General features: G+C 47.2%; 1 protein-coding gene across 3 annotated transcripts in view; it reads right to left on the bottom strand.

Moving 5' to 3' along the window:
- PRKCA (protein kinase C alpha) overlaps nt 1–23,782 on the bottom strand; it is a 384,286-nt gene that overhangs the window by 70,460 nt on the left and 290,044 nt on the right. For all 3 annotated transcript variants that reach the window (XM_044389116.3, XM_026512416.4, XM_057318221.1), the window contains exons 6-8: nt 16,169–16,325; nt 15,006–15,140; nt 14,651–14,747 (exon numbers count right to left, since the gene is read on the bottom strand). In XM_044389116.3, coding sequence (XP_044245051.3) covers nt 14,651–14,747; nt 15,006–15,140; nt 16,169–16,325 — 389 coding nt within the window. The remainder of the gene's footprint in view (nt 1–14,650; nt 14,748–15,005; nt 15,141–16,168; nt 16,326–23,782) is intronic.

Raw genomic sequence — 23,782 nt, 5'->3', positions numbered from 1 at the left:
ACTACCTTTAAGAAGCGGACATGACATCCCTGTAAGAGATAGGAGAAAGGGAAAAACTGCTAGGTTAGTAGGGAGGACGCTACAGACACAGGAAAACAATCAGCACCATGAGCAAAAGAAAACTCGAGTGCAACACACCACAGGTTTCATCTCCAGTGCAGACAGACAGCACAGGGGAGAGACAGCCCAGCACGCAGCGTGAGGGTCTAGCAGAGAAGGAAGCCACAGGCTCGACGGGGGCAGGTCTGATTGGACCTCGGAGGGGAGGGAATGGACTCCTTCTTCTCGTATGAATAATGAACGGACTCGTGTCAGACCACACAGAGCCATGGCCCTTCTCGCTCTTTTTTGTGGCTTTTACATGGCCATGCACAGCATCCCATCACACAGCTCCATGACAGTCATGGATGCTTCTTTGCTTTGGGCTGATCTGTGTGATGGAGTACTGGTTTACCTGGTTTGTCAACAGCTAGTTACCCGTGAATTTCATACACATAGGTCGCCGCTCTTCAATAAGTCAGAATAGAACCAAACCCACTTACCATGAAAACTATCCTAACAAAATTAATTTTTTTTCTTGACAATTCGGAAGACTCTTCGGTATCTTAAAGAGCCAAAGACTACTGGTAAAACATGGGTTGGGCAGCTCGTTAACCATGTTCTGGTTGCCCGAATGCCAGGTGACCAGATTTGGCTCCCTAGGTGTACTTCTTTTCATCTTTCAACTTCTGTCTTTAAAAAACCTCTCCTGACTGGGTAACTTTACTTTCACAAGAACTAATGTGAGAAAAGTAAATTAAGACCATCTTAACAGAAAATTTTGTACAAGGAGTCATGAGACGAATCCTACAAGTTCATACAGAGTGTGAGTCTGCTTCCGGGAGAAAATTTGAGGAGGCTGGTTTTCCAAACCCAAATTCCACAGCCTGAAAGGGTCACCGCATCCCTGAGCCTGAACAGAGAGGAGATTAGAGACAAACAGATAATACTTTGTGCTCGGAAGGCTTTGTCTACTAAAATAGGAAGCTGGTCAAATACGAGTTTTACGTCTCTTTGAGCAGGTATGGATAGATTAGCCTCTGTTACACCTTATAATTTGGTCCTTTAAATCTGTAATCATGAATCTATTTATAATTGTTCTCAAAATAGGCCATTTTATTCCAATCCCCAAAGCTCTATTTTAGGCTAGAGATCTTAATCCACATCAAGATTAAAGGCAACTAACAATAGCAACAAAAACATCCTTATTGAAATGTTGGTGCTGTTTCCAAGAACCTTAGAGGAAATTGAATCGACATTTCTCCTGCAACTGACAGAGCTGCCCAGTCTTTGCCTTAATACCTCTGGGGATGGAGGGCTCCAGGTTGGCTGAGATGCCCTGAAAAGTACCTAGTATGGCTTCAGAAGGGGCCTACCTCCCACCTCCATCTGCAACAGGTTACCTTCTACAGGGAGACAAAAATCCTCTAGCACAGACCCTTCCATACTGTGGCCGGGCAGCTTCACAGCCTTCCAGCAACCACTGAGCAGCTGCTCTTGGACTCAACTGGATCTAGAAAGACCCCTAAGCCATTTCATGCTTGGACATGACAAACGAACCCAAATCTTTTTTTGAAAAAAAAAAAAAAAAAAAATCAGGGACACCTGGGTGGCTCAATTGGCTAAACGTCTACATTCAGCTCAGGTCATATCCCGGGGGGGCCCGGGATCGAGTCCCGTGTTGGGCTCCCTGTTTGCTTCTCCCTCTTCCTCTGCCCTTTCCCACCGCTCGTGCTCTCTCTCTCAAAGAAATGAAATCTTAAAAAAAAGATAAGAAAAGAAAAACAAAGAAAGGCTTATGAAGTGAATCAGCCCGACTCTCACAGACCCTCTCCCTCCGCACATACGTGAGCACTCGGGGAAAACATGCTGCCCCCACCCGTGGATGTCAGATGGGAGAGGAGGAAGCAAAGCAGGTCTGTGCAGAGGGAAGACGGTGAATGTCCGTAAGCTGCCTAAATGATAACCCAGTTTTCTATAATGGCCATGCGAGACACTGAATTCGTTGAGGTCCTGAGCCATGGCTGTCTCTGACTCACCTGGTTGGCTTGATGAGGTAGGAAGAGCCGCAACGCCTTGTACATTAAGGCGATGATCTTAAAGGGCAGAGACCTCATCCGTGAAAACAAAAACCATCAATAAAACCAAAATAAAACACCCACGAGCACGCCAGCCACCACTCCCAATGGGCCTCACATTGGGAGCTGCCATTTTGAGTTCCTGAGGCTGCTGCGGTCTCATGTTAATGCCACGTCACGTCACGAGAGCCATCATCTTCTCAGCAGCGAGGCTGGATCGGTGTCTGCAGAACTGGACACACTAGTACCCGGACAGACAACTGACTTGTGGCCTGAGTTGGACACCTGCTCATCTATGTTGGCTGGGTTCGGGCTGGAAGGAAAGTTCTGCTTCTCCTCTACTGTGAGGGTTGGGAATATTACCCACAGAGAGGAGACAAAGTGAAAGGTCGCACATGCCCTATTCCTACTCAGCAACGTTCCTTAAGACACGGCAGTTGGAAATTTTCTGAACTACCCACAGGAAGTATGGGAAAGGAGCTGGTCCATCTCTGAGCACGACCATAGCCCTCACACCTGTGGTTTTGCCCGAAACTAAAGGGATTTAGGTGTGAAGGAGGGCGATTGTCTGGGCTGCAGAATGACCTCACCCCTGGAAGGCTTCCATCAGCTTCCTGGACACACAGGCTCAGACATTCTCTCCTAGGCTGTCGAGGAAAGCCAAATGGGGCCTGACGTTTAGATTCTGAAGCATCCAGAGCAGGGCTTTCGGTTCTCGCTCTGGACACAGGAAGGTGGCAAATCTTACGGGCGTGTCCCGCGGGTCAGCAGGCTTAGTCTGCATAAGGAAACCTCAGACCGGTTTAAAAGGCTTGAGAATTATGTAAATATGGGTAGGCTTTGGAAAGCTTGAGACAGAGGGGAAGTGGAGGGGGGTCTTTCCAAGGGAACACAAGTACTAAGGTGCAGCTAGAGCATGATGTGTGCGTGAGGGTGACGGGAAACGTGGTGTCATAGGGAAGGTGACCAAGAAGAGACAGGAAATCTGGGTCCTGCTACAAGCCAGCTTGACTAAGTCCATTCTGTGCTTTTGTTTTCTCATCAACGACAGTAATTTTACACATTGCCTCCACTTCTGATATGCTATTATTGCATTATACACTTTTCCTGCGGAGGACCAGACAGCATGCATTTTAGGCTTAGGAGGCCACACAGCCTCTATTCCAGGGACTCAGCTCTGCTTTCGTAGCAGGAAAGCAGCCACTGACAACAAACAGTTGAGCGTGGCTGTTAGTAAACTCTACAGACGCTGAAGTATGAATTTCATCTAATTTTCAAGTGTCACGAATATTACCTTTAGAAAAATCATTGAAAATATTCAAACCATTCTTAGCTCAGGGGCTGTTCAAAAGCAGGTGGCTGGATGCCAATCCCTGTCCCATTCAATTTGGACACTGGGTGTAATGGAGTCTGTCCTCATCACCTCCGCAAACACTGGAGGACATAAATTTGTTTGCTCATTAGTCAACAGGTCACAACCTCTCTGACGGCATTTCTCAAACTTTAAGGGGACAGGAACCACCTGGGCATCTTGTGAAAATGAGGATTCTGATTCGGTACAAGTCTGGGATGGGATCTGAGATTCTGCATTTTTTAAGTAGGCTCCATGCCCAGTGTGGAGCCCAAAGTGGGGCTTGAGCTCATGACCCTGAGATCAAAACCTGAGCTGAGATCCAAAGTCAGACGCTAACTGACTGAGCCACCCGGATGCCCCTGAGATTCTGCATTTTTGATAAGCTCCCAGGGGACGCTCCTGCCACTGGTCCACGTACCATACTTGGAGTTGCAAGGATCTAAAGCACCAGAGTGGTCACCACTTTCTTTTTCAAGCTACCCAGGGAGTTCGGAATCCTTGGGCTTGACCTCTCTAGATCCCCAATTCTAATTCTTTCTAGGACATGTTCCCTGCGGAAACAGCAAACAGCATTATGTGTGTGTGTGTGGGGGCGGGGGCAGTCACCCTTATTCCAGCTTTTCTCTTTTAAGGGGTTTTCACTTCTTCTTGGGTGCTTGGGCTAGAAACATAGGGACCTGTATCAGTGCTTAGGTGCCATGTCTCTGTTCATGCCAAGGAACATTGGCTCTATCTTCCTTCCTCCCAGTTCCTGACCTGCTAATCCCCTGTGGGTACCAGGGCCTGGGTACACATGGATAGCTGCTTTCAACATTTAATATTAGGCTTGCCCTTTTTACTGAACCTGCAACATCCACCCATAAGGCCAACCCCACAGCTACAAACACAGGGCTTTTTATGTCATTTCAGGAATCCATTAGGATGGAACAGATAACTAGAATGTACAGTCTGTTTCTGGTTTCCCACCAAAGTCATCTCCATAAGAGAAATTAAACTGAAAGCATGTTGCCAATGCTATGAGATAAATGCATTCACCCTCCCTTACGGACTGATCAGAAATTCCGTGCAGTTGCTTGTGGAAGCTTGCTCTGAGTCGGCTCAGCTGAGTGGTAGCGTTAACCTCTGTGGACAGGGATCTAATGAATGCGTGAAAATGATTTCCAACCCTGAACCTTGTCCTATTTAAGATTTTGCTTCTCAGACGGAGCTGAAATATAAAGATGAAAATAGCCTTCAACTGATGTGCATTTTATAGACTTTCCCCCTTAATACATAGCACACAGTTCAGAAAGTAATTAATTAAGCTATTTAGGGACCAAAATGAATAAATAAAAAAAAAAAGCAGAATCTATATTGGGGCACACAGATTTTCTGTTTTGGGTCCAAAAGGTCACTGGAAAGTACTAAGGTTTCCATAGTAACGGTAGCAGGCCCAATCCGATCAACAAATAGCTACAATTTATCTCAGGGTCTCCAATGAACTATTTTCTTTTTTCTCATCCAGAGAAGAACATTCTGAATTAGATAAAGTCTTCAAAGACAATGGAGGCTTTTTGGAAAATCCAATTTCAGCAATAGTAAACAGGAAGATGCTTGCTTGCTCTTTCCACATATAACCTAGCAACGGAGTCTCATCAATGTTGGTTTAAATACGTTAATAGTAAGTGGATATTAATTTGTTAATCAGTAATAGGGATAATCTCAAAATGTTTCCCCGGAATAAATAAAAGTAGATACGTGTGTGTTCTTAAGGCAATCTGCAAAGTCTCCAGGGTCAGGCTTCTTTCTAGCAGTTTCTGGACCTCTATCACCAACCCCCACAAAGCCTCTCATTTTCATGGAACATGTTTATCAGTTTTATTTTGGCTTCTTTTGCTTTAGACCCTGCTAGGGTTCTGAATGGTCACAAATACGAAAACTGTGAGGACATAGACCGCACCGATGCCCCTGCTAACCCAGCTTTGGGTTCGGACCAGTGGAGACTTTGTAGAATTTATTCAAAAAAGTCTTTCAAATCAAACACTGCAGCCATGGAAAGTCTGTGTCACCTTGTTTCCAAAATATCTGTTAAAACTAATGTAGCTCCTGGGTTCACAGCCCTTAGGTAATACATTTAGTAGAGTTCCCGAGCTAAAGCAACTTTGTGTCTAAAAGGGAGGAGGGGCCGATGAGAGCCCTCTGACCTTCTGCTCACTGCTTTCCAACTAACCAGACATTCTCAGGAGATTTCACTGGGACTTCTGGGACTACTAGTAGAAATGCATATTATTAAATTATAAGTAACTCAACTATTATCCCAGCTTTGTTACATCCTTCTAATAGTTATTTGGTCATGCCAAAAATACACACACGCCCCCACACTTATCTGGGTCCAGCAACATGCCCAGAATCTTGAGAGAATCCACTTTCTGAAATCCAGTTCTCTTGGATACGGAGGATATATAAGCCCAGGAAAAATACCTTAGAAAGTCACTGGTTTTGCATTTCAGTCCCCATCGCAAGACAAACTATTTTTCTTGGGAGGAATGGTCTAGATTGGCCCTGTCCAACAGAAATACCATGTGAGCACCATATATAAATTAAAATTTCCTACTAACTGCATTAAAAATTTAACCGACAGGTGAAACTGATTTCAATGTTTCATACTGACATATAAATGTATATAGTAACAGATTTGTTAAATATAGTGTTAACCCAATATACCCAAGATATTATGTCAATATACAATCCATATGCAGACTAGTATTAATGAGGTATTTTACACTCTCTTCTTTTTTGGCGAGTCTTTGAAATCCAGTGTGTATTTCATACTTAGAGCACATCTCAATTCAGACTGGCCACATTTTTAAGTGCTCGATAGACTCATGTGGCCAGTGGCTACTGAATTGAACAGGGCAGCCCTAGAGGGTTTTCAAGGTAAGGGAAATGCAGCTATTCACTCTTTGGAATTTAGGATTATGTGATTATGTAGCTGATGATACATTCAAACCACCAAAGATGAACAGGCTTGGTTCCTATGGACTGACCCTACCCAAGGGGTCAAAGAATTTGGTGTTCCTCGACCATCTGAAGATAAAGGCTGGGTATGAAGTCAGCTGAAGAGGGTAATGATGGTCTGTAATTGGGGAGAATGAGAATTCTTATGAGGGCATCAGCTTGAGGTCCTGGGGCAGAGCGCAGATGAGCCACAGGCAGGGGTCAGGCTGATGGTGGCACTGGCAAAGCTGCCAGTCGGTAAGCGTTCAAGTTCAAACCACCCTGAAATGTCACCCTCATAGAAACTGAGCTGAAGCAGAGATGGGTGGGGAAGCCTGCCGCTGAAAACATCCAGAGAGAACTGGAGTTTAAACTTCGGGTTTAAACTTCTAGAAGGTGGTGAGTGTTGGGACAATCAACCCACTGGTCAGTCCTCAGGAATGATTCCTCGACAAAACTTCTCAAAACAGCGTTCTCACATGCTCTTGCCTCCCTGGAGCACCTCTTTGTACATACGAGTGTACTGTCAGAGTTTGTAAGTTTTCATAAATGTCAGTCTAAAGCAAATCTGAGTAAGTCCATTTTATATAATCAGCTACGATGAAAGCCAAAAAAAAAAAAAAAAAAAGTCCTGGCTAACATTTACTGAGCACTTACTACATGCCGGTTGCTAGGCTAGGCAACTTACAAAAATGAGTTCATTTAATCCTCAGAGCACTGCTCTGCAGTAGGTAATACCACGATCCCCATTTCGCACAAAAAAGGCCAAATGAGAGGTCAGAGAATTTAAGCATCTTATCCAAGGTTACTGCTAGGAAGTCGTATAGCCAGTATGTGAAGCCATGACTATTTCAAATTGTATCCTCTTTCTAGAATACCATGCTGAAACATGGAGTAACGTGCCCAAGTTCATGGGACTGGGATGTGGACGAGTCAGGATCTGAGCCCCAGCAGCAGGGGCTGGGGTTCGTACCCTGATGCAGGACCTCCTCTCAAATGCACGTGGTCTGAGTGCTCAGCATAGAAACTGCCCGGAGCTTAGTGGTCCCTCGACGCGCTCTCTGTTCTTTCCATCTTTGTCCCCATCAGTAGTGGGATGGCAGCTGGTGGTCAAGCCCTCGCCCTAAGAGCTGCTGCCATCCTGCATACTTGATCATAAACTTCTCTCTTTAGAGAACTCTGCAAGGAGTTCTCTGCAGAGAGCTCACACACCTTTCAAGCAACACTGCAATTTAAATGCATTCATCTTGTTCTCTTGAATCCTGACACTGCAGAGAGTTATTTATGATGTGTCATCTGCCAGCTCTCTGATGGGACATTACTTTCCATTATCTTCTGACGACAGAAATATTCCACTGCAGACAAAGCCCAAAGCACAGTGCCTCTTAGCAATCTTAATTCTGCTACAAATGTGTTTGTTTTGCTTTTTAACTTTTTTTTGTGATGTGAGATGTTAACTTACCCTGGAGGAGAGCAGCAGTGGAAGGCAAGTACAGAAAAAGACTCGGGTGCTCTTAGCCTCTCATTCTGATCTACTTTAATTCTCTAAAACAAATGACGAAGACGACAAAAAGCCTCAACCATCGGGCAGAAGAGAGTGGTGTGGCCTCCTTTAATGAAAGCGGCCTGGCTCTCTTACAGCAGGATCTCCAGTAACTGCAAACAACATGTGGAGGAGACAAGCAACCCCACTGGTAGAAAGAAGTTCATTCAAACTCCATTTGTAGCTAAAAGTCATCAAAATACAAATCAGAGGGAGTGACTGTGAGAGTGGAGCAAAATGAAAGAAATTCAGGGGTGACTGTGTTAAATACTGAAATATGACATGTGAAGAGGCAGGCAGTGGTTTTCCTGGACTCCTGAGCCTGTGCTCCGGTGCTGTGGGCCTGAGGAGCCAGGTCCAGGGCTTGGGTCATCAGCCCTATTGCTCCATTTCTCTATGGGGAGGATTGGGGAAGAAGGTCTTGGTTAGAAAAAAGTTGCCCCAAGGGCAAGGGGCCAAGCCTCAGGAGAAAGGCACTGCATCTGAGAAGAAAGGCTTGGGGGGTTGGGAGGAAGTGGCTGGCTCCAAAGGAAGGGTTGGAGAGTGGTCCTACAACAAGCCTCTCCTTTTCTCCTCCCCTAAACGTTCTCCCTTGTTCTTCTTTATTTTTAAAAAGATTTTTATTTATTTGACAGAGAGAGAGCACAAGCAGGGGAGCAGCAGAGGCAGAGAGAGAGGCAGACTCCCCACTGAGCAGGGAGCCCGAGGCGGGGCTTGATCCTAGGGAATAAGGAAAGGGTTAAGGTCTAGGCAGGGAGAGACAGGGGGGCCTCTTGCTGGGCTCTGAGACTATTCCTGGCAGGCAAAAGCACTAAGCCAGAGTGAACAAGAGATAAGGAAACAGACTCCCTGGGCTTGGATGTCGGGAGTGTTTTTCTTTGGTGACTATAGTGTATCACAGAAAATGACCAAACCTCAAAGAAGTCAGTCATTAACGGTGTTATCAATAGTCTGTGCTCAAACTGAGATGGCACAAGAATCTCAAGGACGATTATCATATGGTTTCACTTATTTGTGGAACAGAAGGAATAGCATGGAGGACATTAGAAGAAGGAAGGGAAAAATGAAGGGGGGGACATCAGAGGGGGAGACGAACCACGAGAGACTATGGACTCCAGGGCAACAAACTGAGGGCTTCAGAGGGGAGGGGGTGGGGGATGGGCTAGCCCGGTGACAGGTGTTAAGGAGGGCACGTATTGCACGGAGCACTGGGTGTTCTACGCAAACAATGAATCACGGAACACTACATCAAAAACTAATGATGTACTGTATGGTGACTAACAGAACATTAAAAAAAAAAAGAAAAAAAAGAATCTCAAGGCTACAAGCTTCCCAGTCAGTTCTCAATAAAAGACTGCCACTAAAGCCCTCCTCTGTGGCAACCCATTCAGGACCCCTCTCGCTCTGGAGAGCTGCCTCTTTCCTTTCTGCTTTCACCTTCACTTAAGAAACTTTTACTTCGCTTTACCCTTCTGTGTCTGCGAGATTCATTCTTCAACTCTGTGAGACAAGAACCCTGTGATCCTATAACCCCAGGACCCAGGGATCCTGACCTGAGCCAAAGGCAGAGGCTTAACCGACTGAGCCACCCAGGCGCCCCTCCCTTGTTCTTGATCCTAGGACAGTCCCATCTCTGGCCGGGGGGGGGGGGGGCGGGGGGAGTTAGATGTGGCCCAAATGGCTCAGGGGAAGAATGAACCAGACTGATGAAACACAACACAAAAATCCTCTAGCTCACAAGTAACCACAGAGATGGGCAAATGACAAGAAGATCTTCTGGAACGGTTTTAAATGAGGAAAAGATGTGGTCAGAAGATACTTTTCTTCTAACGGGAAAGTTGAATGCCATGCATAACTCCCTAGGCATAGCTCAAGAGGCGAAGGATTCAAATCCCAGATTCTGTAAAAGATCCATAGGGGCCCAGGACAGAAATGCTGGAGTTTCACACGAATGCCGTCACTGAGAAACCAATGGTGCCATTTCTGGGGTGAACGGGGTGCACCAGCAGCTGCTGCTATGCTTACGATTGTACTTGGGTTCGTGCTTGGTGTGGTTCACGTAACACATCTTTCAGATGTGCTCACTTTCGAGTCCTTGAGCAGGACCCTTGGCCAAACGACCACGCTGAGAAATGTCAGCGCAGACGGACTTCTCGGGCTGAGACTCCGTTTACTCCCCTGACACCTGCTTCATCCAGAAAGTACCTGACCCATTGCCAGTTACACCACGTTCCCAACTCGCCCACACATTACGTTCCAGAAATCCATCTAATGCAAACGAAGATTTCCCCATGAAAACAATGTTATAAATGGTGATCAGGGTTCATCAATACGCTTCTATTTCATCACGTGGCTGGACCACAGGACTCAGAACATGCCCACCATTTAGAACATGATTTCAACATAAAAAAAAAAAAATTTTTTTTTTTTAGGGAAGCTCTAGAAGTTTAAAAAAAAAAAAGTGCCCTCTGTAGCCCAGTTTCTGCAATGAAACTTATTGAAGATGATGATAAAACACTTGTATGAAAGTCTGCTTTTAGGAAATTTCTAAGGACAACCTAATTTCATCTTTAAAACAATACCATTAAGTAAATACTATTATTATTCCCATTTACAGTGAAGGACATGCAAGGGAGGTCATGTGCTTAATAAATAGCAGAAGCAGGATCTGATTCTACAAAGACTCTGCCGGCTAAACCGGGGTTAGACTACGGCTCATGGGCCAAATCTGGTCTGTCACCTGTTTTTATAAATACTGTTTTATTAGCACACATCTATGTCCATTTGTTTACACCTTGTCTGTGGCTGCTTTTGTGGCACCAAGGCACAGCTGAGCGGTTGTGACAGAGACCCAGAGACCTGCAAAGCCTAAACTATTTATTATGTGATCCTTTATGGAAAGTTTGCTGAGCAGGGACCAACCAACCATCTTCTGGGCCACCTCTCAGGGAAGGCAGGCCCTCTCTCCAACGCTGGCCGTGAGCCTCATCTCAGGGAACAGGGGCCCAGAAACGGGAGGAAGGAACAGGAATCCAGAATCTTCTCAATTGTGAGGAGAGGTCCTGGGGAATCACTGACCAGGACAGGGGGTTATAATAAGCTTATTTCTCAAGAAGCTTCCAGCCTCATTCCCAAAAAGATCTGAAGCAGGGCCCAAAGGTACGGACATAAGCTCTGCAGACAGGAGGAACTGTTTGCTTTATTCATTGCTGGAGCCTTGTTATTGAACAAATGAACAAATATATAACTTATGTTTGTGAATCAGGAACTGTGTGTACTTTATTTGAAGACAAATGGGGAACAGGGTAAAGGCCCATAGATGCAATGTCCATGAACACTGAGGTCAAGGTTCTCATCTGTTTTGTCTTTTGGGCAGATAAATTGCTCGAGGGGGACAATGCATTACGGAATCAGGTCATTTCCAACCATCATAGGATTTCCTTGGCTCCTAAGAGCTCTACTCACTGATCATTCTGTTTGCCAGGAGTCTAGCATCAATAATAAATTTGAAAATTTTTTTCCATGTTATCAGATAAATGCTAATGCGGTGACAGAGCTGTAAATGCTCATTTGTTTAGATTCTTCTTCTATCTGATGGAGTGACTTTTGATTTCTGGAAGAGGATTCGAACACCACACCTGGCTATCAGCTCTTCCTAGAAAACAGAGCTGGACACGGAAAGAACAACCCTGTAGACTAGCTGGTGTACAACACCCCTGAATAACGTCTGTTCCTAAAAGGACTAGTCATCACGCTGTACTCATCCAGACACGATTCACTGCGGAACTTTAAATTAAAAATTTCAGCTGAATCATACTGTTACCAGAGGGTGGGAAAGTACCTCTGAAAAAGCAGGTGGGGGAGAAAAGGACTTGGATGATGGGAGGTACGTCAGGATGGCAAGTATATGGAGAGATGTGGACAGAGAGGTGAGTCCGCAGACACTGGGAAGCAGTCATACCGCGGCCAGGGATGGAGACGGAGGAAATGGGGTGGGTGTTGGAGAAAGTTCCCCAAATTGCACCCCAGTGCCAGGTGGCACCCCGTTTGGGAAGGCTGGCTGTGACTCCGAACTGCTCAAATGTGGACACGGCCTTTCTGCCCATGCATGCTGCTTCCCGACAGTTGGATGCTGGGGAAATATTACAAGTTTCACGTTTACAGACCTCAACAGAACCCTGCTACATGGTAACTCCTGCCTGAAATCAGATCTGAATGTTCCATTTCAAATATAACACGACAGTTGTGGGAAAATTCTCAGCATCTCTTTGACCCCACCATCGAGGGGCTTTCTGCCTGGTCTCCTGCAACTCTCAGTAAATGAGCTAATATAATTCCAGTAAAATCGAAAGAGCTGCGAGCAATTTAAAGCAAAAGCTGGGATGTAGTTCAGGCAGGTGCCCTGAGCACAGAAGCCTAGAAGCTGGACGGCAGGGGCTCAAGTCCCTCCCTGTACTTGCCCTTGGGCTGGTAGAGCTCCAAAGCACGTGGCCAGGAGGGAGAACAGGGACCAGCACCACACGCATGGCGTCTAACAAGCCTTTAGAGAGAAATGCAATTCTGGCTTCAAACCCTCTGACCTAGCCCTCCCCCCCTTTTTTTGAGTTTGGAGCTCTGACCTTTATAAAAAGCTAGACTCACTGCCCAGAAAAACAGGAAGGTAACTCACCAGGAAGCCAGGGAAATGAGGCATAAAAAGTGGGTCAATATTTCTCCATCAGCAAAGCTAAGTCTCGGACATTTCCAAGAGCCACTACCATCATGACGCCCTAGCACCACTCCTCCCTCCACTGTGTTCTACACCAGCAGTTCCTGACCATCCTAGGATGCTAATGACCTACACCGAAGGCATGACATTCAGCAAGGCTCTGTGCAGCTTCGCAGCAACCTCTCCTGCCTGTGACATCGGAGCAGTGCTGGCGCTTGGGGTCCCAAAACTCCCTGGAAAGGTTCATCCTTCACAGAGGCGGTGTGATGTCAGGGATGGGGCTTCTGTCCTGAGCTACGAGGTGGGGTGGGCGTAGATAAGGGAGGAAGTGAAGGAAAAAGTAATCAGAGAACCAGCTTTGCCTGGCATCAATACTTGAAGCTACCCCAAGCCTTAACATATCTTTGCACTTGGAATGCCTCTACTTACCACCAGTCTCCTTTGGAAAGAACTTCATTTTATACAAATTTTTTTTCTCCTATATTTTTTAGGAGCAGACACTGCCGGCTGATGTCTACTGGCTGAATTTTACCTGTGTCTACAGCAATAGACATGTTTGCCCCACATCAAGCTCTGAGTTGTAATTAGCTGCCAGTATTAAAAGAAGTCAGAAGATGTCATATTAAAAAAAAAAATCTGGATTTTTGGTTTCTCTTGAAGAACCAGAAGATCTGGCGGTACAGGACTGTCCTCTGGGCATGGCAATCATCGACTGGTGCAGGGTAATAGTGGCTGCCCCCTTTAGCCAGGGCTTGTGTTCACCCGCTGACCCCAGTCCCCACCCTGCTGTCACTAATCCCGGGGCCCGCTGTTCGCTGCCATTTACTTATATTATTTGTGACTCATTTATGCTCCCCAGGGCATCCAGGCTCCCAGCCCTGACCTTAAGTATTTGCCATCGACATCCACTTTCACCAAGTATCAGCCTGCCAAAAGCACTTGGAACGTTTTCATGTTTTACATCCTTAAGAATTCATTCTACCTCAATATGATCTATATGTTTCTTTGGGACAAAACTTCATTTCAGAGAAGGAAACAACAGAGGGAGGAAAACGAAACCGTCGGCATCTCATTAGTGGCAACATTTCAGCCACAGTTCAGTATCTCCGCACGCGCGCGTGTGTGTGTGTGTGTGTGTGTGTGTGTGTATGCACGCACGTGTTTCTTTAGGGGACAGGAATTCCTGGGAATCCTAACTAGCCTGAGGAAGAGAAAGATTCAAAAAGGAAGGAACCAGTTACATACACTGTGATGGCTACCGCACGAATCCCTTGTACAGCCAAAATGCAGGCGAGTAGGGAAATAGAAAAAAATTAAAAGCTGTGACTTGAAACGTAAGGCAAGTGCTTAGAGAAAAGAATGTGCGTTAAAAGCGGAGATGTCTGGTAGGCAGAGACAAGTATGGATAGAGAGAAGAAAACGAGGGAGGTAGGGAGGACAGAGGCGGAGGGAGAAAGACAACCGATGAATCTGGGATGTAAGGCAAACACAGACACTCAAAGGGAAGGAGACAAAGGGCTGGCCTTTTCTAAAGATCTGTAGCAAAACTGAAGACGCCGGCCTGAGAGCTTAATTACACCCAAACCACCTCCCGAGTTCATGCCAAAATGTCCTGCCATTTGGAGAAGCACAGTCCTTCTTCCTAATGAGACTACCGCACTTGGAACCTTGCCTGTCCCCCCGCTGACGTGCCAACCAATTCCTTATGCAGTAATCAAGCATGCTTATTTCTGGGATAGCTCCAGTCCCCATTCTCGCCACGATAACAGGCCTAGCGTGTTAACACAGCTTGCAAAGGAAGGGGATTATGCAACACTTCTGTTTTTAAATAAAGAGAAAGGGTAACACTTCAGTTCTGTTTTCCAGCAGGTGTGACCACAAGACTCTGGCCCTCCCTGAGGCTAAACTTCCCAAAGGAAAGGCGGTTCCAGTAACTTCGTTGATATCCTCACCTCGAATTTCTGCCTGAGCTCCGCGTTGCCTTCTTCGTCCCCTTCCGGAATGGGTACATTGTAGTACTCACCTTCCTCTTGGTTAAGCAGCTTGTACCTTTGGGGGAGACACGGGAGGGAAGGAGGGTGAGGAACGCTGCGTTTGTACCACAGATCCAGCAACTTCTCTCCTTCAACCCCTGGACCGGCTGTTTCTGAAACGTGTCCTGTGGGGAGACTGTAGCCAGATAACCTCACAGTCAACGGTCATTTTAGACGGAAGCCGGTTTGTCTGCTGAATCTCTAAGGGCTCTCATGTTTTCGAGACTATTAACCTTTGGTTGACACGTACATACTCGACCTTGGGCACCCTTACCATCCGCTGGCCGGCATCTTCATCAGCTCCGAGACTCCAAAGGAAAGGGACCCCATGAAATCATTCCTAGTTGTTCGATCCCAGTCCCAGATTTCTACGGACAGCCGTCGGTCTTTATCCGAAGGTTTTAATTTGCTACAAAAGAGAACACACACACACACGTATACACACACGGTTATCTAGACCATGGTTTCTGGGGAGCCACACCCTGTGGTCATGATGGGAGTCTGAGATGAAAAATACCAATATTCAATTCACTTCCTGGGGCTCCCCACTGCCAAGAGAGTATCAGCCCCCAGCAGCCAAAGCGCCAGAATAGTGGTTGGCAAACTAACACCCACAGGCCAAATCTGGCCCGCTGCTTGTTTCTGTAAATAAAGTTTTACCGGAGCACAGCCATGGGCTTTTGTTTATATACGGTCTATGAATGCTTTGATTCCAGAACAGCAGAGTTGTGTGGTCGCAACACAGACTGACCCAGAAAGTCTCAAGTATTTACTAACTGGCCCTTTACAAAGCTTGCCAATCTCTGTTCTACACAAAAGAGCTACTTTTCTGGTCATCCACAGAGAAACCATTTCCTGTGTTCTAGTCTGCAAGGAGGACCACTGACTTGAGCTCAGCTGCAAGCAGTGCTTTCTTACCCCCCGGTGGTTTTATGCCACTTCGTAGTCTTCTATCATCTCTGCCTCTGAAATCCTGGCACTCCTTTAAACCCCATTTTAAATGTCACCTCCTCCAGGAAGTCCTCCCTGTTTAAAGGTGAGGCTGATCTTCCCATTTCAGGGGCAACAGCATGTGACTCCTGTGTTCCTTGTTTTAAAAATTATTAAATTCTTACCTTACCTTCTCCTATAACCCTCACAAGGACTCAAGTCCATTAAGAACCGGGACATACTTTTTACGTTTTTACATCATCTTTAACATAAACGAATTTTTCTATACACAGGAGGTATTGACAATAATTTGGGGCCTGCATTCTGTAACTCTTGGTTGCCATCTACCAAAACAGGTGACGACAGCAACCTCTTAGCAGTGGTCTGAGAAAGTCTTAGGAATGAAGGGACATTTAAAGACATTTCCAACAGGTCTGCCTCATTATCTCTCGCAGGTTTGTGATGTGTGGGGAGGGAATTCAACTGAGAAGAGAAGACAAAACTTACAATGTAAAGGACTCATTCCACTGGGGGTTCAGTGTGGAGCGGATGGTTTTGGTTTTCTGTTTGCTCTCATTCTTGGGATCAGGAATAAGTTTCAGCTTCACATAAGGATCTGAAAGCCCATTTGGATCCATAGGAATTAGATTTTTTGCATCTCGTACTGTGAAAAGAAAAGGAAAGAAGATCAAATGTTATAAAAAGAGACTGACCTGTATTGCCCAGTGTCCTGTGTCAAGACCAAGCTGAATGACAGAGACGTCAAGATGGTGTTTAAAGGGACAGGAGGTGAGGACCAAAAGCCTCTGATCTTCGATATGAGAAAAGCTGCCTGCTGTCACTGCTGCCAGAGATAACGGGCATCACGTGGGCCCTGTGGTCAAGCCTTGAGACGCAGTGTCGGCCTTGACACCTCATATTGGAAATGCAGAAGCCTGGGTGGGTCCCTCCCCAAAGCTGCTACAACAGAATCTGTATTTAAACGAGATCCCCAGGTGCTGTTTGCAGCCCTTCTCCAGAACGGGTCACCCCCCCCCCCCCCGCCAAGTAACGAGTCAACCTGGTCCACAGCATTGCATCACTTGAACTCCTAAAAGGATTCATCCTTTTTCTTTGTAAAGGCCATAGACTTCTTTTTTTTTTTTTTTTAAGATTTTATTTATTCATTTGACAGGGACAGAGACAGCCAGCGAGAGAGGGAACACAAGCAGGGGGAGTGGGAGAGGAAGAAGCAGGCTCCCAGTGGAGTAGCCTGATGTGGGGCTTGATTCCAGAACACCAGGATCACACCCTGAGCCGAAGGCAGATGCTTAACGACTGAGCCACCCAGGTGTCCCAAGGCCATTGACTTCCAATCTGGCTGTACATTGGGATCTCTCGGGAGGGGGTTTAAAAATCCCAGTGCTGGGATGCCTGGGTTCTGCATCAGGCTCCTTGCTCAGCGGAGAGCCTTCTTCTCCCTCTCCCTGCTTGTGCACACTTGCGTGCACACGCGCTCTCTCTCTCTCTGACAAATAAATAAAATCTTTTTTTTTTTTAAGATTTTATTTATTATTTATTTGACAGAGGTAGAGACAGCCAGCGAGAGAGGGAACACAAGCAGGGGGAGTGGGAGAGGAAGAAGCAGGCTCATAGCGGAGGAGCCTGATGTGGGGCTCGATCCCACAACGTCGGGATCACGCCCTGAGCCGAAGGCAGACCCTTAACCGCTGTGCCACCCAGGCGCCCCTAAATAAAATCTTAAAAAAAAAAAATCCTCGTGTTCACGGGGCACCTGGATGGCGTGGTCCATTAAGTGTCTGACTCTTGGTTTCGGTTCAGGTCATGAGCTCAGGGTCATAAGACTGAGTCCTGCATCAGGATCCATGCTCAGTGGGGAGTCTGCTTGTGACGCTCTCTCCCTCTGCCCCTCCCCTACTTTTCCTCTCTCAAATAAATAAATAAATCTAAAATTTTTTTCCAGTGCTCACAACTAAATGAGAATCCCTGAGGGGTGTGGCCCACGTTCTTAAAACGTCCGCAGGTGGTCTTATCCCGCAGCAGGAGCAAGCCAGAGCCAGTGGCGCGGACAGCTGTAGCACAGAATAGCTGCACCGCTGCGCTGTGCCTCGTTCTACACTGTGCACACGTGTCCCCAGACCAGCAGCACCCGGGACATGAGTTGTGCACTCATCACATGGGTAGAATCACACGCCCCACCCCCAAATTACAAACTCCGAATTCTCACTTTAATAAGACCCCCCGATGATTCCAATGCACACCCTAGATTGAGAAGCACTCATAATGGGAATCCAAAATAATAAGGAGGAAAGGCCACTTTCCTCCCACAGAGGGAGGCGTGCTCAGGGATGCAGCTAGCAGGGGCTTGTTACCTCTGTGGGAACGGGTAAAGCCACTGCATGGAAATGAGATAGATCATTATTTATCACTATGATAAGAAGGGACAGAAGCCTGAGCCTGCCGACCCCAAACGTCTTCCTCACCATCTTCCGATGGCATCTTCCCCAACGTGGCTGAAACTTCCCATCATCAGGGTCCCTAATTAGCCAGACGCCATAAGTACACATCTAACTGGTTCTCCCAGTGTAGCCCCTGGACCAGCAGCATTGGCACCACTGACTGAGTCAGAACTCCAGGGGCAGGCGCAGTGGTCTGTGTTTACCATGCCTCCTGATTCTGATGCACGGGGGAATTAGGGAAACACTCTTCTAGCCTATCAGTACAGATCATCAGTTTAGGGTGATTGTTAAATGAAGTCCTTAGAAGGTGCTGGGGTTGGCAGTGGACAGAGATAGAGGAGGGGATGGAAGGATGTTAAAGATATCGGGTCCCTGGATGTTGACCTAAGAGAAGTCACAGACCAGCATTGCCCGTTACCAGACTGGGGACACATGGAGTGCCCATGACTGCAGCAAATAGCCTTATGCCCTCCTTGTCTGGAAGCCTTAGTGCAGGCATGTGACAGATAGGACCGTATCCAAATGGTCTCAGTGGGGAGCAGGCTGGCTCACATCTACCAGCCACGGAGAAGCCAGGCCTCTGTTCCTCATGTTCACTTATGCTTTCCAAGGATTTTCCCCCCAGAGTATCTAACCTCATCCAACTGGGAGTGGGTAGAACATAAGCCAGCATGCATGGGCTTTGCAGCTCAGCACACCTGCTTTCAAATCCTGCCCCCGCCATGTACTCCCAAGCCCTAGGAAACAGAAGTTCCCGAGACTGTTTCTCCCCTTAGAAAAGTGAAGAGGGGCTCTCACTCCCAGTGAAACAGGATTGTTGGGGGAAGTAAAGGAAATAATTGTTCATAACGTGCTTTAGACAGTTAGTGACTTGGAAAATGGAGGAGAGAAAGGAAGCCACGGTGTGAGTGCTTCCTCTGCAAAGTCCCCACTGCCCACAATTTCAAAATCTTCAGTGGGAGTAGGAGGTCTCCAGGGGGCCTGGCTCCTGAGAATTCCCTCAAGCCCATGCAGAAGGTTTTTTAGTGCAATGCAGAAGACCCAGTCTCCTAAAACAGCAACACAAGTATCACAAAAGATGAAAAGTTTGAGCGTAAAAATAGAGGTCTCCCGAGGAATGGGAAGGGGCCGAAGGTCTCTTTCCAATTAAGCACTGGAATGAGAATCAGATACTTTGTAAAAGGCAGCTAAAGCCTGGAATGTCTACCACGGAGGCTACAGCCCAGATAAACTAATGAGGAAGCAGAGAGGCCGCCAAGAGTGTTGCCAGTTACAGAATGATTATGGGTGCTGGCTTTTTCATCTTCAATTTCTGGTCCTGACAGCCAGCACACACAACATCATTTAAGGCTGATCTCTTCTGAATGGTGATGAGTTACAGTCTTGATGGGATTTAAAGCTGTGGGCCTCCTCCAGAGATACTATGATTGAAGTGGAAAATAAAAAGAAGTTATCAATTCCAAATGTCATTGAAGTAGACAGTGGGTCCAAATTTCAATTTCCCACTGCAGTGGAGAACAGACTGCCTGACGTGTGACGGACTCATCACAGGCCAGGGCACCTGAGTCAGGCCTGGGAGCAATGGGTTTGGGGGTCCCCATCAGCTCAGGCTGTGGGCTCTGGAGCCAGGCTGCCGGAGCTTGAATTCTGGCTCTGCCACTTTGTGGCGGCATAATCCTGGGCAAGATCTGTAACCACCCAGTGCCTCAGGTTGTGCATCTGGAAAATGGTACCTCCCTGGGAAGATTCTATAAGTTCATGCATGTAAAGCGCTGAAAACAGTGGTAGGCACACAGTGAGAGCCCAATAATGATTATTATCGTTGCTGTTAATACAGGTCGCTGGCAGAGAGCACAGCCCTAAGGGCTTAGATGTTCAGAAACCGGACTGACTGCTTATGAGCTGGCAAGCGAAGGCCGTGAAGAACAGAACAGTGCGGAAATTTCCTAACGTGGTTGCGGCTGCGTGGTGCTGGCCATGTCTTAACCTGAGAAGCAGTCCTGGAGGGAGGGGGTCGCTAGCAGGAGTAGGTGCGGGGAAGTCAGGGAAGAGAAAAGAAGAACAAAACAAGTGGGGTGGTGGATGAGAAGGGCGAGAAGCAGGGGAGAGAAAGAAGAGCACTGCAATCAGGACGTAGGGTCAGAGGGCAGTGAGGACGCTGCCCCCCGCCCAGGGGCTGACGGTGGCTGGGTACACCAGGGCAGCGGCTCTCCAGCTCAGCGGCGTGTCAGCAAAAGTCACATACGGATGTCTGGGCCCCACACCCACGGGGTCCGACTTCATCGGTCCAGGCTGAGGCCCAGGCGTTAGCATCTTCGAAGCCTCTCAGGTGAGTATTACGTGACGCCCTCCCGTGCACCCGGTTGTTGTTCTCAAAGTGTGGTCTCCCGACCCATGTCACTGGCATCTCGAGGACTCAGTATATTATTCACATCAAAAAAAAAAAATCATTCACTTTTTAACACTTAACATTTAAGTGGGTTTTAAAAAATCTATTTGCGAGAGAGAGAGAGAGAGAGAGAGGAAGAGAGAGGAGGGGGAAGGGAGAGAGTCCCAAGCAGATCCCGCACTCAGCGCAGAGCCTGACGCGGGGCTTGGTCCCACGACACTGAGATCATGACCTGAGCCGAAATCAAGAATAGGACGCTCAACTGACTGAGCCTCGCAGGTGCCCTTAACACTCAACTTATTTTTTTTTAATGATTTTTTATTATATTATGTTAGTCACCATATAGTACATCCCTGGTTTCTGATGTAAAGTTCGATGATTCATTAGTTGCGTATAACACCCAGTGCACCATGCAATACGTGCCCTCCTTACTACCCATCACCGGTCTATCCCATTCCCCCACCCCCCTCCCCTTTGAGGCCCTCAGTTTGTTTCTCAGAGTCCATAGTCACACTCAACTTTTAAAAAGGAAATGTGTCACTCTGGTGAATGGAAAACCAAGATTGTCTGCTCTAAGGAGAAAGGAACCATAAAAATAAGTACAATGAGCATCTAACAGGGTTCCCTCCTTCCAGCCGACACACTTGCCCGAGGCCTGCTCTTCGTTACAAAGGGGAAATTAAAGCAGGCTGGAGCGGTAAGGATATTCCAGCCCCGGGTGGAGTCCCTCCCTACACCTTACAACCAATGAAGGAAAACTGGGAAGGGAACAACTTTCTCACCACATAATTTAATGCTTTCTAAGGTCAGTTCAGTACCTTCAGGAATCCTCTCGAGCAGGAGTGGAAGTCCTAGCGCGTTGGGTCCCGCCCCACACGCAGGAAGCCTGTGCCAATTCTGAGGCACAGAGGAAGGCGAGCATCTCACTGGGTCCAAGAACAGACCTGGCACAGGTCCCACGGCCCATTCCCTTGTCTCCCATCTTCTGCGAGAGCCACCCTGTTCTGACCCGCAGATTTAAGACAGGAAAAAAATCCGCTGCTGTGTAATCTCTTGAGGATGGGCCTCTTGCGGGGCAAAGCTCTGTGATGCCAGCTCAAGTTCGGAGAGGCTGATGGTCTCTAAACAAGGAGGTCGAGAAGCAGCTCACCCCTGCCTAGTCCACGGCTGCGGCACTAACCCCACACGGGCCCAGAGCCCCGTGGAAGGCACGTGGGGGGGGGCGCTTCCCCCCAGCAGCGTCTGTGAAGAGGACACGTCTGCTCAAGAAATATGTCTGCGCCATGGTTGTGGCCATTTTAGAATCAAAGTCTGTTCTAGAATTCCAGACCTTTAATAGAAATATAGAACACGGAGTTAGATTACCATCTTTTGGCTCGAGGAGCAGCTTTGGAAAGGATCGGCGGTCAAGCCCGGCATGGAGAGAAACCCGCGTGGGTTAAAAGGTTATGTAATTTCCTGATTACGTAAGGTACCATTTCTGGACAAAGTCCACTCGAATAAGATGAGGAAGATTGAAAAACACCTTCACGGTGCCTCAGAGATACCTGACGGAGGTGGTGAGGCAAGCCCGGGACACGTGGGCTTTGAAGAAGCCTTCGGGCGTCTGAGCTGGCTCCTCCAGAGCGCGGAGGCGGCCTTACCCAGCCTGGGAATCTACAGCGGAGGCACCTTCTAGTAGACGGCACAGCCAGCACTCAGGCATGAAGCCAGGGATTTTGCCAAAGGCCTGCTTGATGGGGAAGTGTCGAGGTGACCGCCATGCTTTCTCAGGGAGAAGCAAGCCATCCCTACAAAGACTGGCAGTCAGGTGTTGGTTGGATGTGTGTCGGAGGACATACAATGACAATGACAGGCTCACTTCGCGTGGACAGAGGCTGCAGATGGTGGCTGACCCAGTCAGGGCCCAGTCTAACACAGTGGCTAACAGCATGGGCAGCCGGGTTCAAATCCTTGCTCTACCACTTTTTAGCTATAGGACTTCAGACAAGTTAGCCCCCTCGTCCTCTTGTTCATCTGTAAGATGAGAACAATAACGGTGCCTATCGTGTAGGGTTGTGGTGAAGACGAAGTGAGCTAATATTTGTAAAGCATTTAGAAGACAATCTGGAACGAAGGGAGTGTTACAGAAGCATGTGCCGCCATTACTAATGATCACATTAATATGTGTTTGCTATCTTCATCATCCTCATCCAGGCCCCCTGTGTGGTCCAGGGGGCAGGGCTGTTTCCTCAGGGTAAAGAAATCTGGTGTATTAAAAGGCCAATTCATACAATACTGGAATTTCCAGACATCAGGGTTAGGCCAGAGTTCAACAGTCAGCTCCTAATTGTTCCAAAATAGCTTGGGATTAAAAAAATATATATCAGTGCAATCCTTGATCCATTCAGAGTGTTGTCCAGATGGTCTCCTGATCCAGACAATACATGTAGCATAAATTACGGAGTATAATAATAAACACCAAGAGCTCACCACCTAATGTAAAAGCTAGATCAGAACCAACATGGCTGAAGCCATCCACTGTATTCTCCCCACCCCCTCCCCGCCTCCCTGTGGATTTTCAACCTCACTCTGAGGCTGCCTTAGGGCACTCTGGCTAGGCACTGAGCTCATGGAGGCTCTGAAGGATTCATGCACGATACACACTAAAAGCTTCACTGGGGACACAGCTATAACCCCTCTGCCCGCAGACTGGACTTGTCTTCACTGACCCATAGTAACCCTGCCCATCAGAGTTCAAATCTGTATGGGAACATTGTTCGATGATGCACAAAAAGGTCAAGTGCCTCCAAATTCAAGGACAACGTGGCCCTTCAAATAATGTGTTTTGCTTTAGAAAATAATTCCCTATTTTTAGTGCCTCCCCCCCCCCCCCCGCAAGCATCCTTGTTCATGGTTTCTGCTTAATAAGCCAACAACAAGGACAAAGGCTCAAAACAAAGACTTGCTGCAAAAGTCAGGACTGTTCAGCGTGTGCCAACCTAGTGACCCTCCCCTCCACCTCCAGCCTTGCTCCACAGCAAAAACAAGAGTAAACAAAATTCTTTAGTCCTACCCCATATCACGCAGAAGCAAAAATTACATGTTCCGACACTACAGAAAAACAAAACCATACAAACTCTTCTTTGTGTGAAGTTACCAACAACAAAAGAAATGTGAATGCAAAAGTGTTGGGGGACAGGCAACTGAAGAAAATGAGTGAAGGTGTAGTATCTGGGGTCCAAAGAACCTTGTATCCTTTAGCATCAGGCAATCAGAGCGATGGGAGCTCCC

The sequence above is a fragment of the Ursus arctos genome, unplaced genomic scaffold (assembly GCF_023065955.2).
Source record: "Ursus arctos isolate Adak ecotype North America unplaced genomic scaffold, UrsArc2.0 scaffold_24, whole genome shotgun sequence".
Classification (NCBI taxonomy): domain Eukaryota; kingdom Metazoa; phylum Chordata; class Mammalia; order Carnivora; family Ursidae; genus Ursus; species Ursus arctos.
This window is presented reverse-complemented; position numbering and strand designations above follow the sequence as displayed.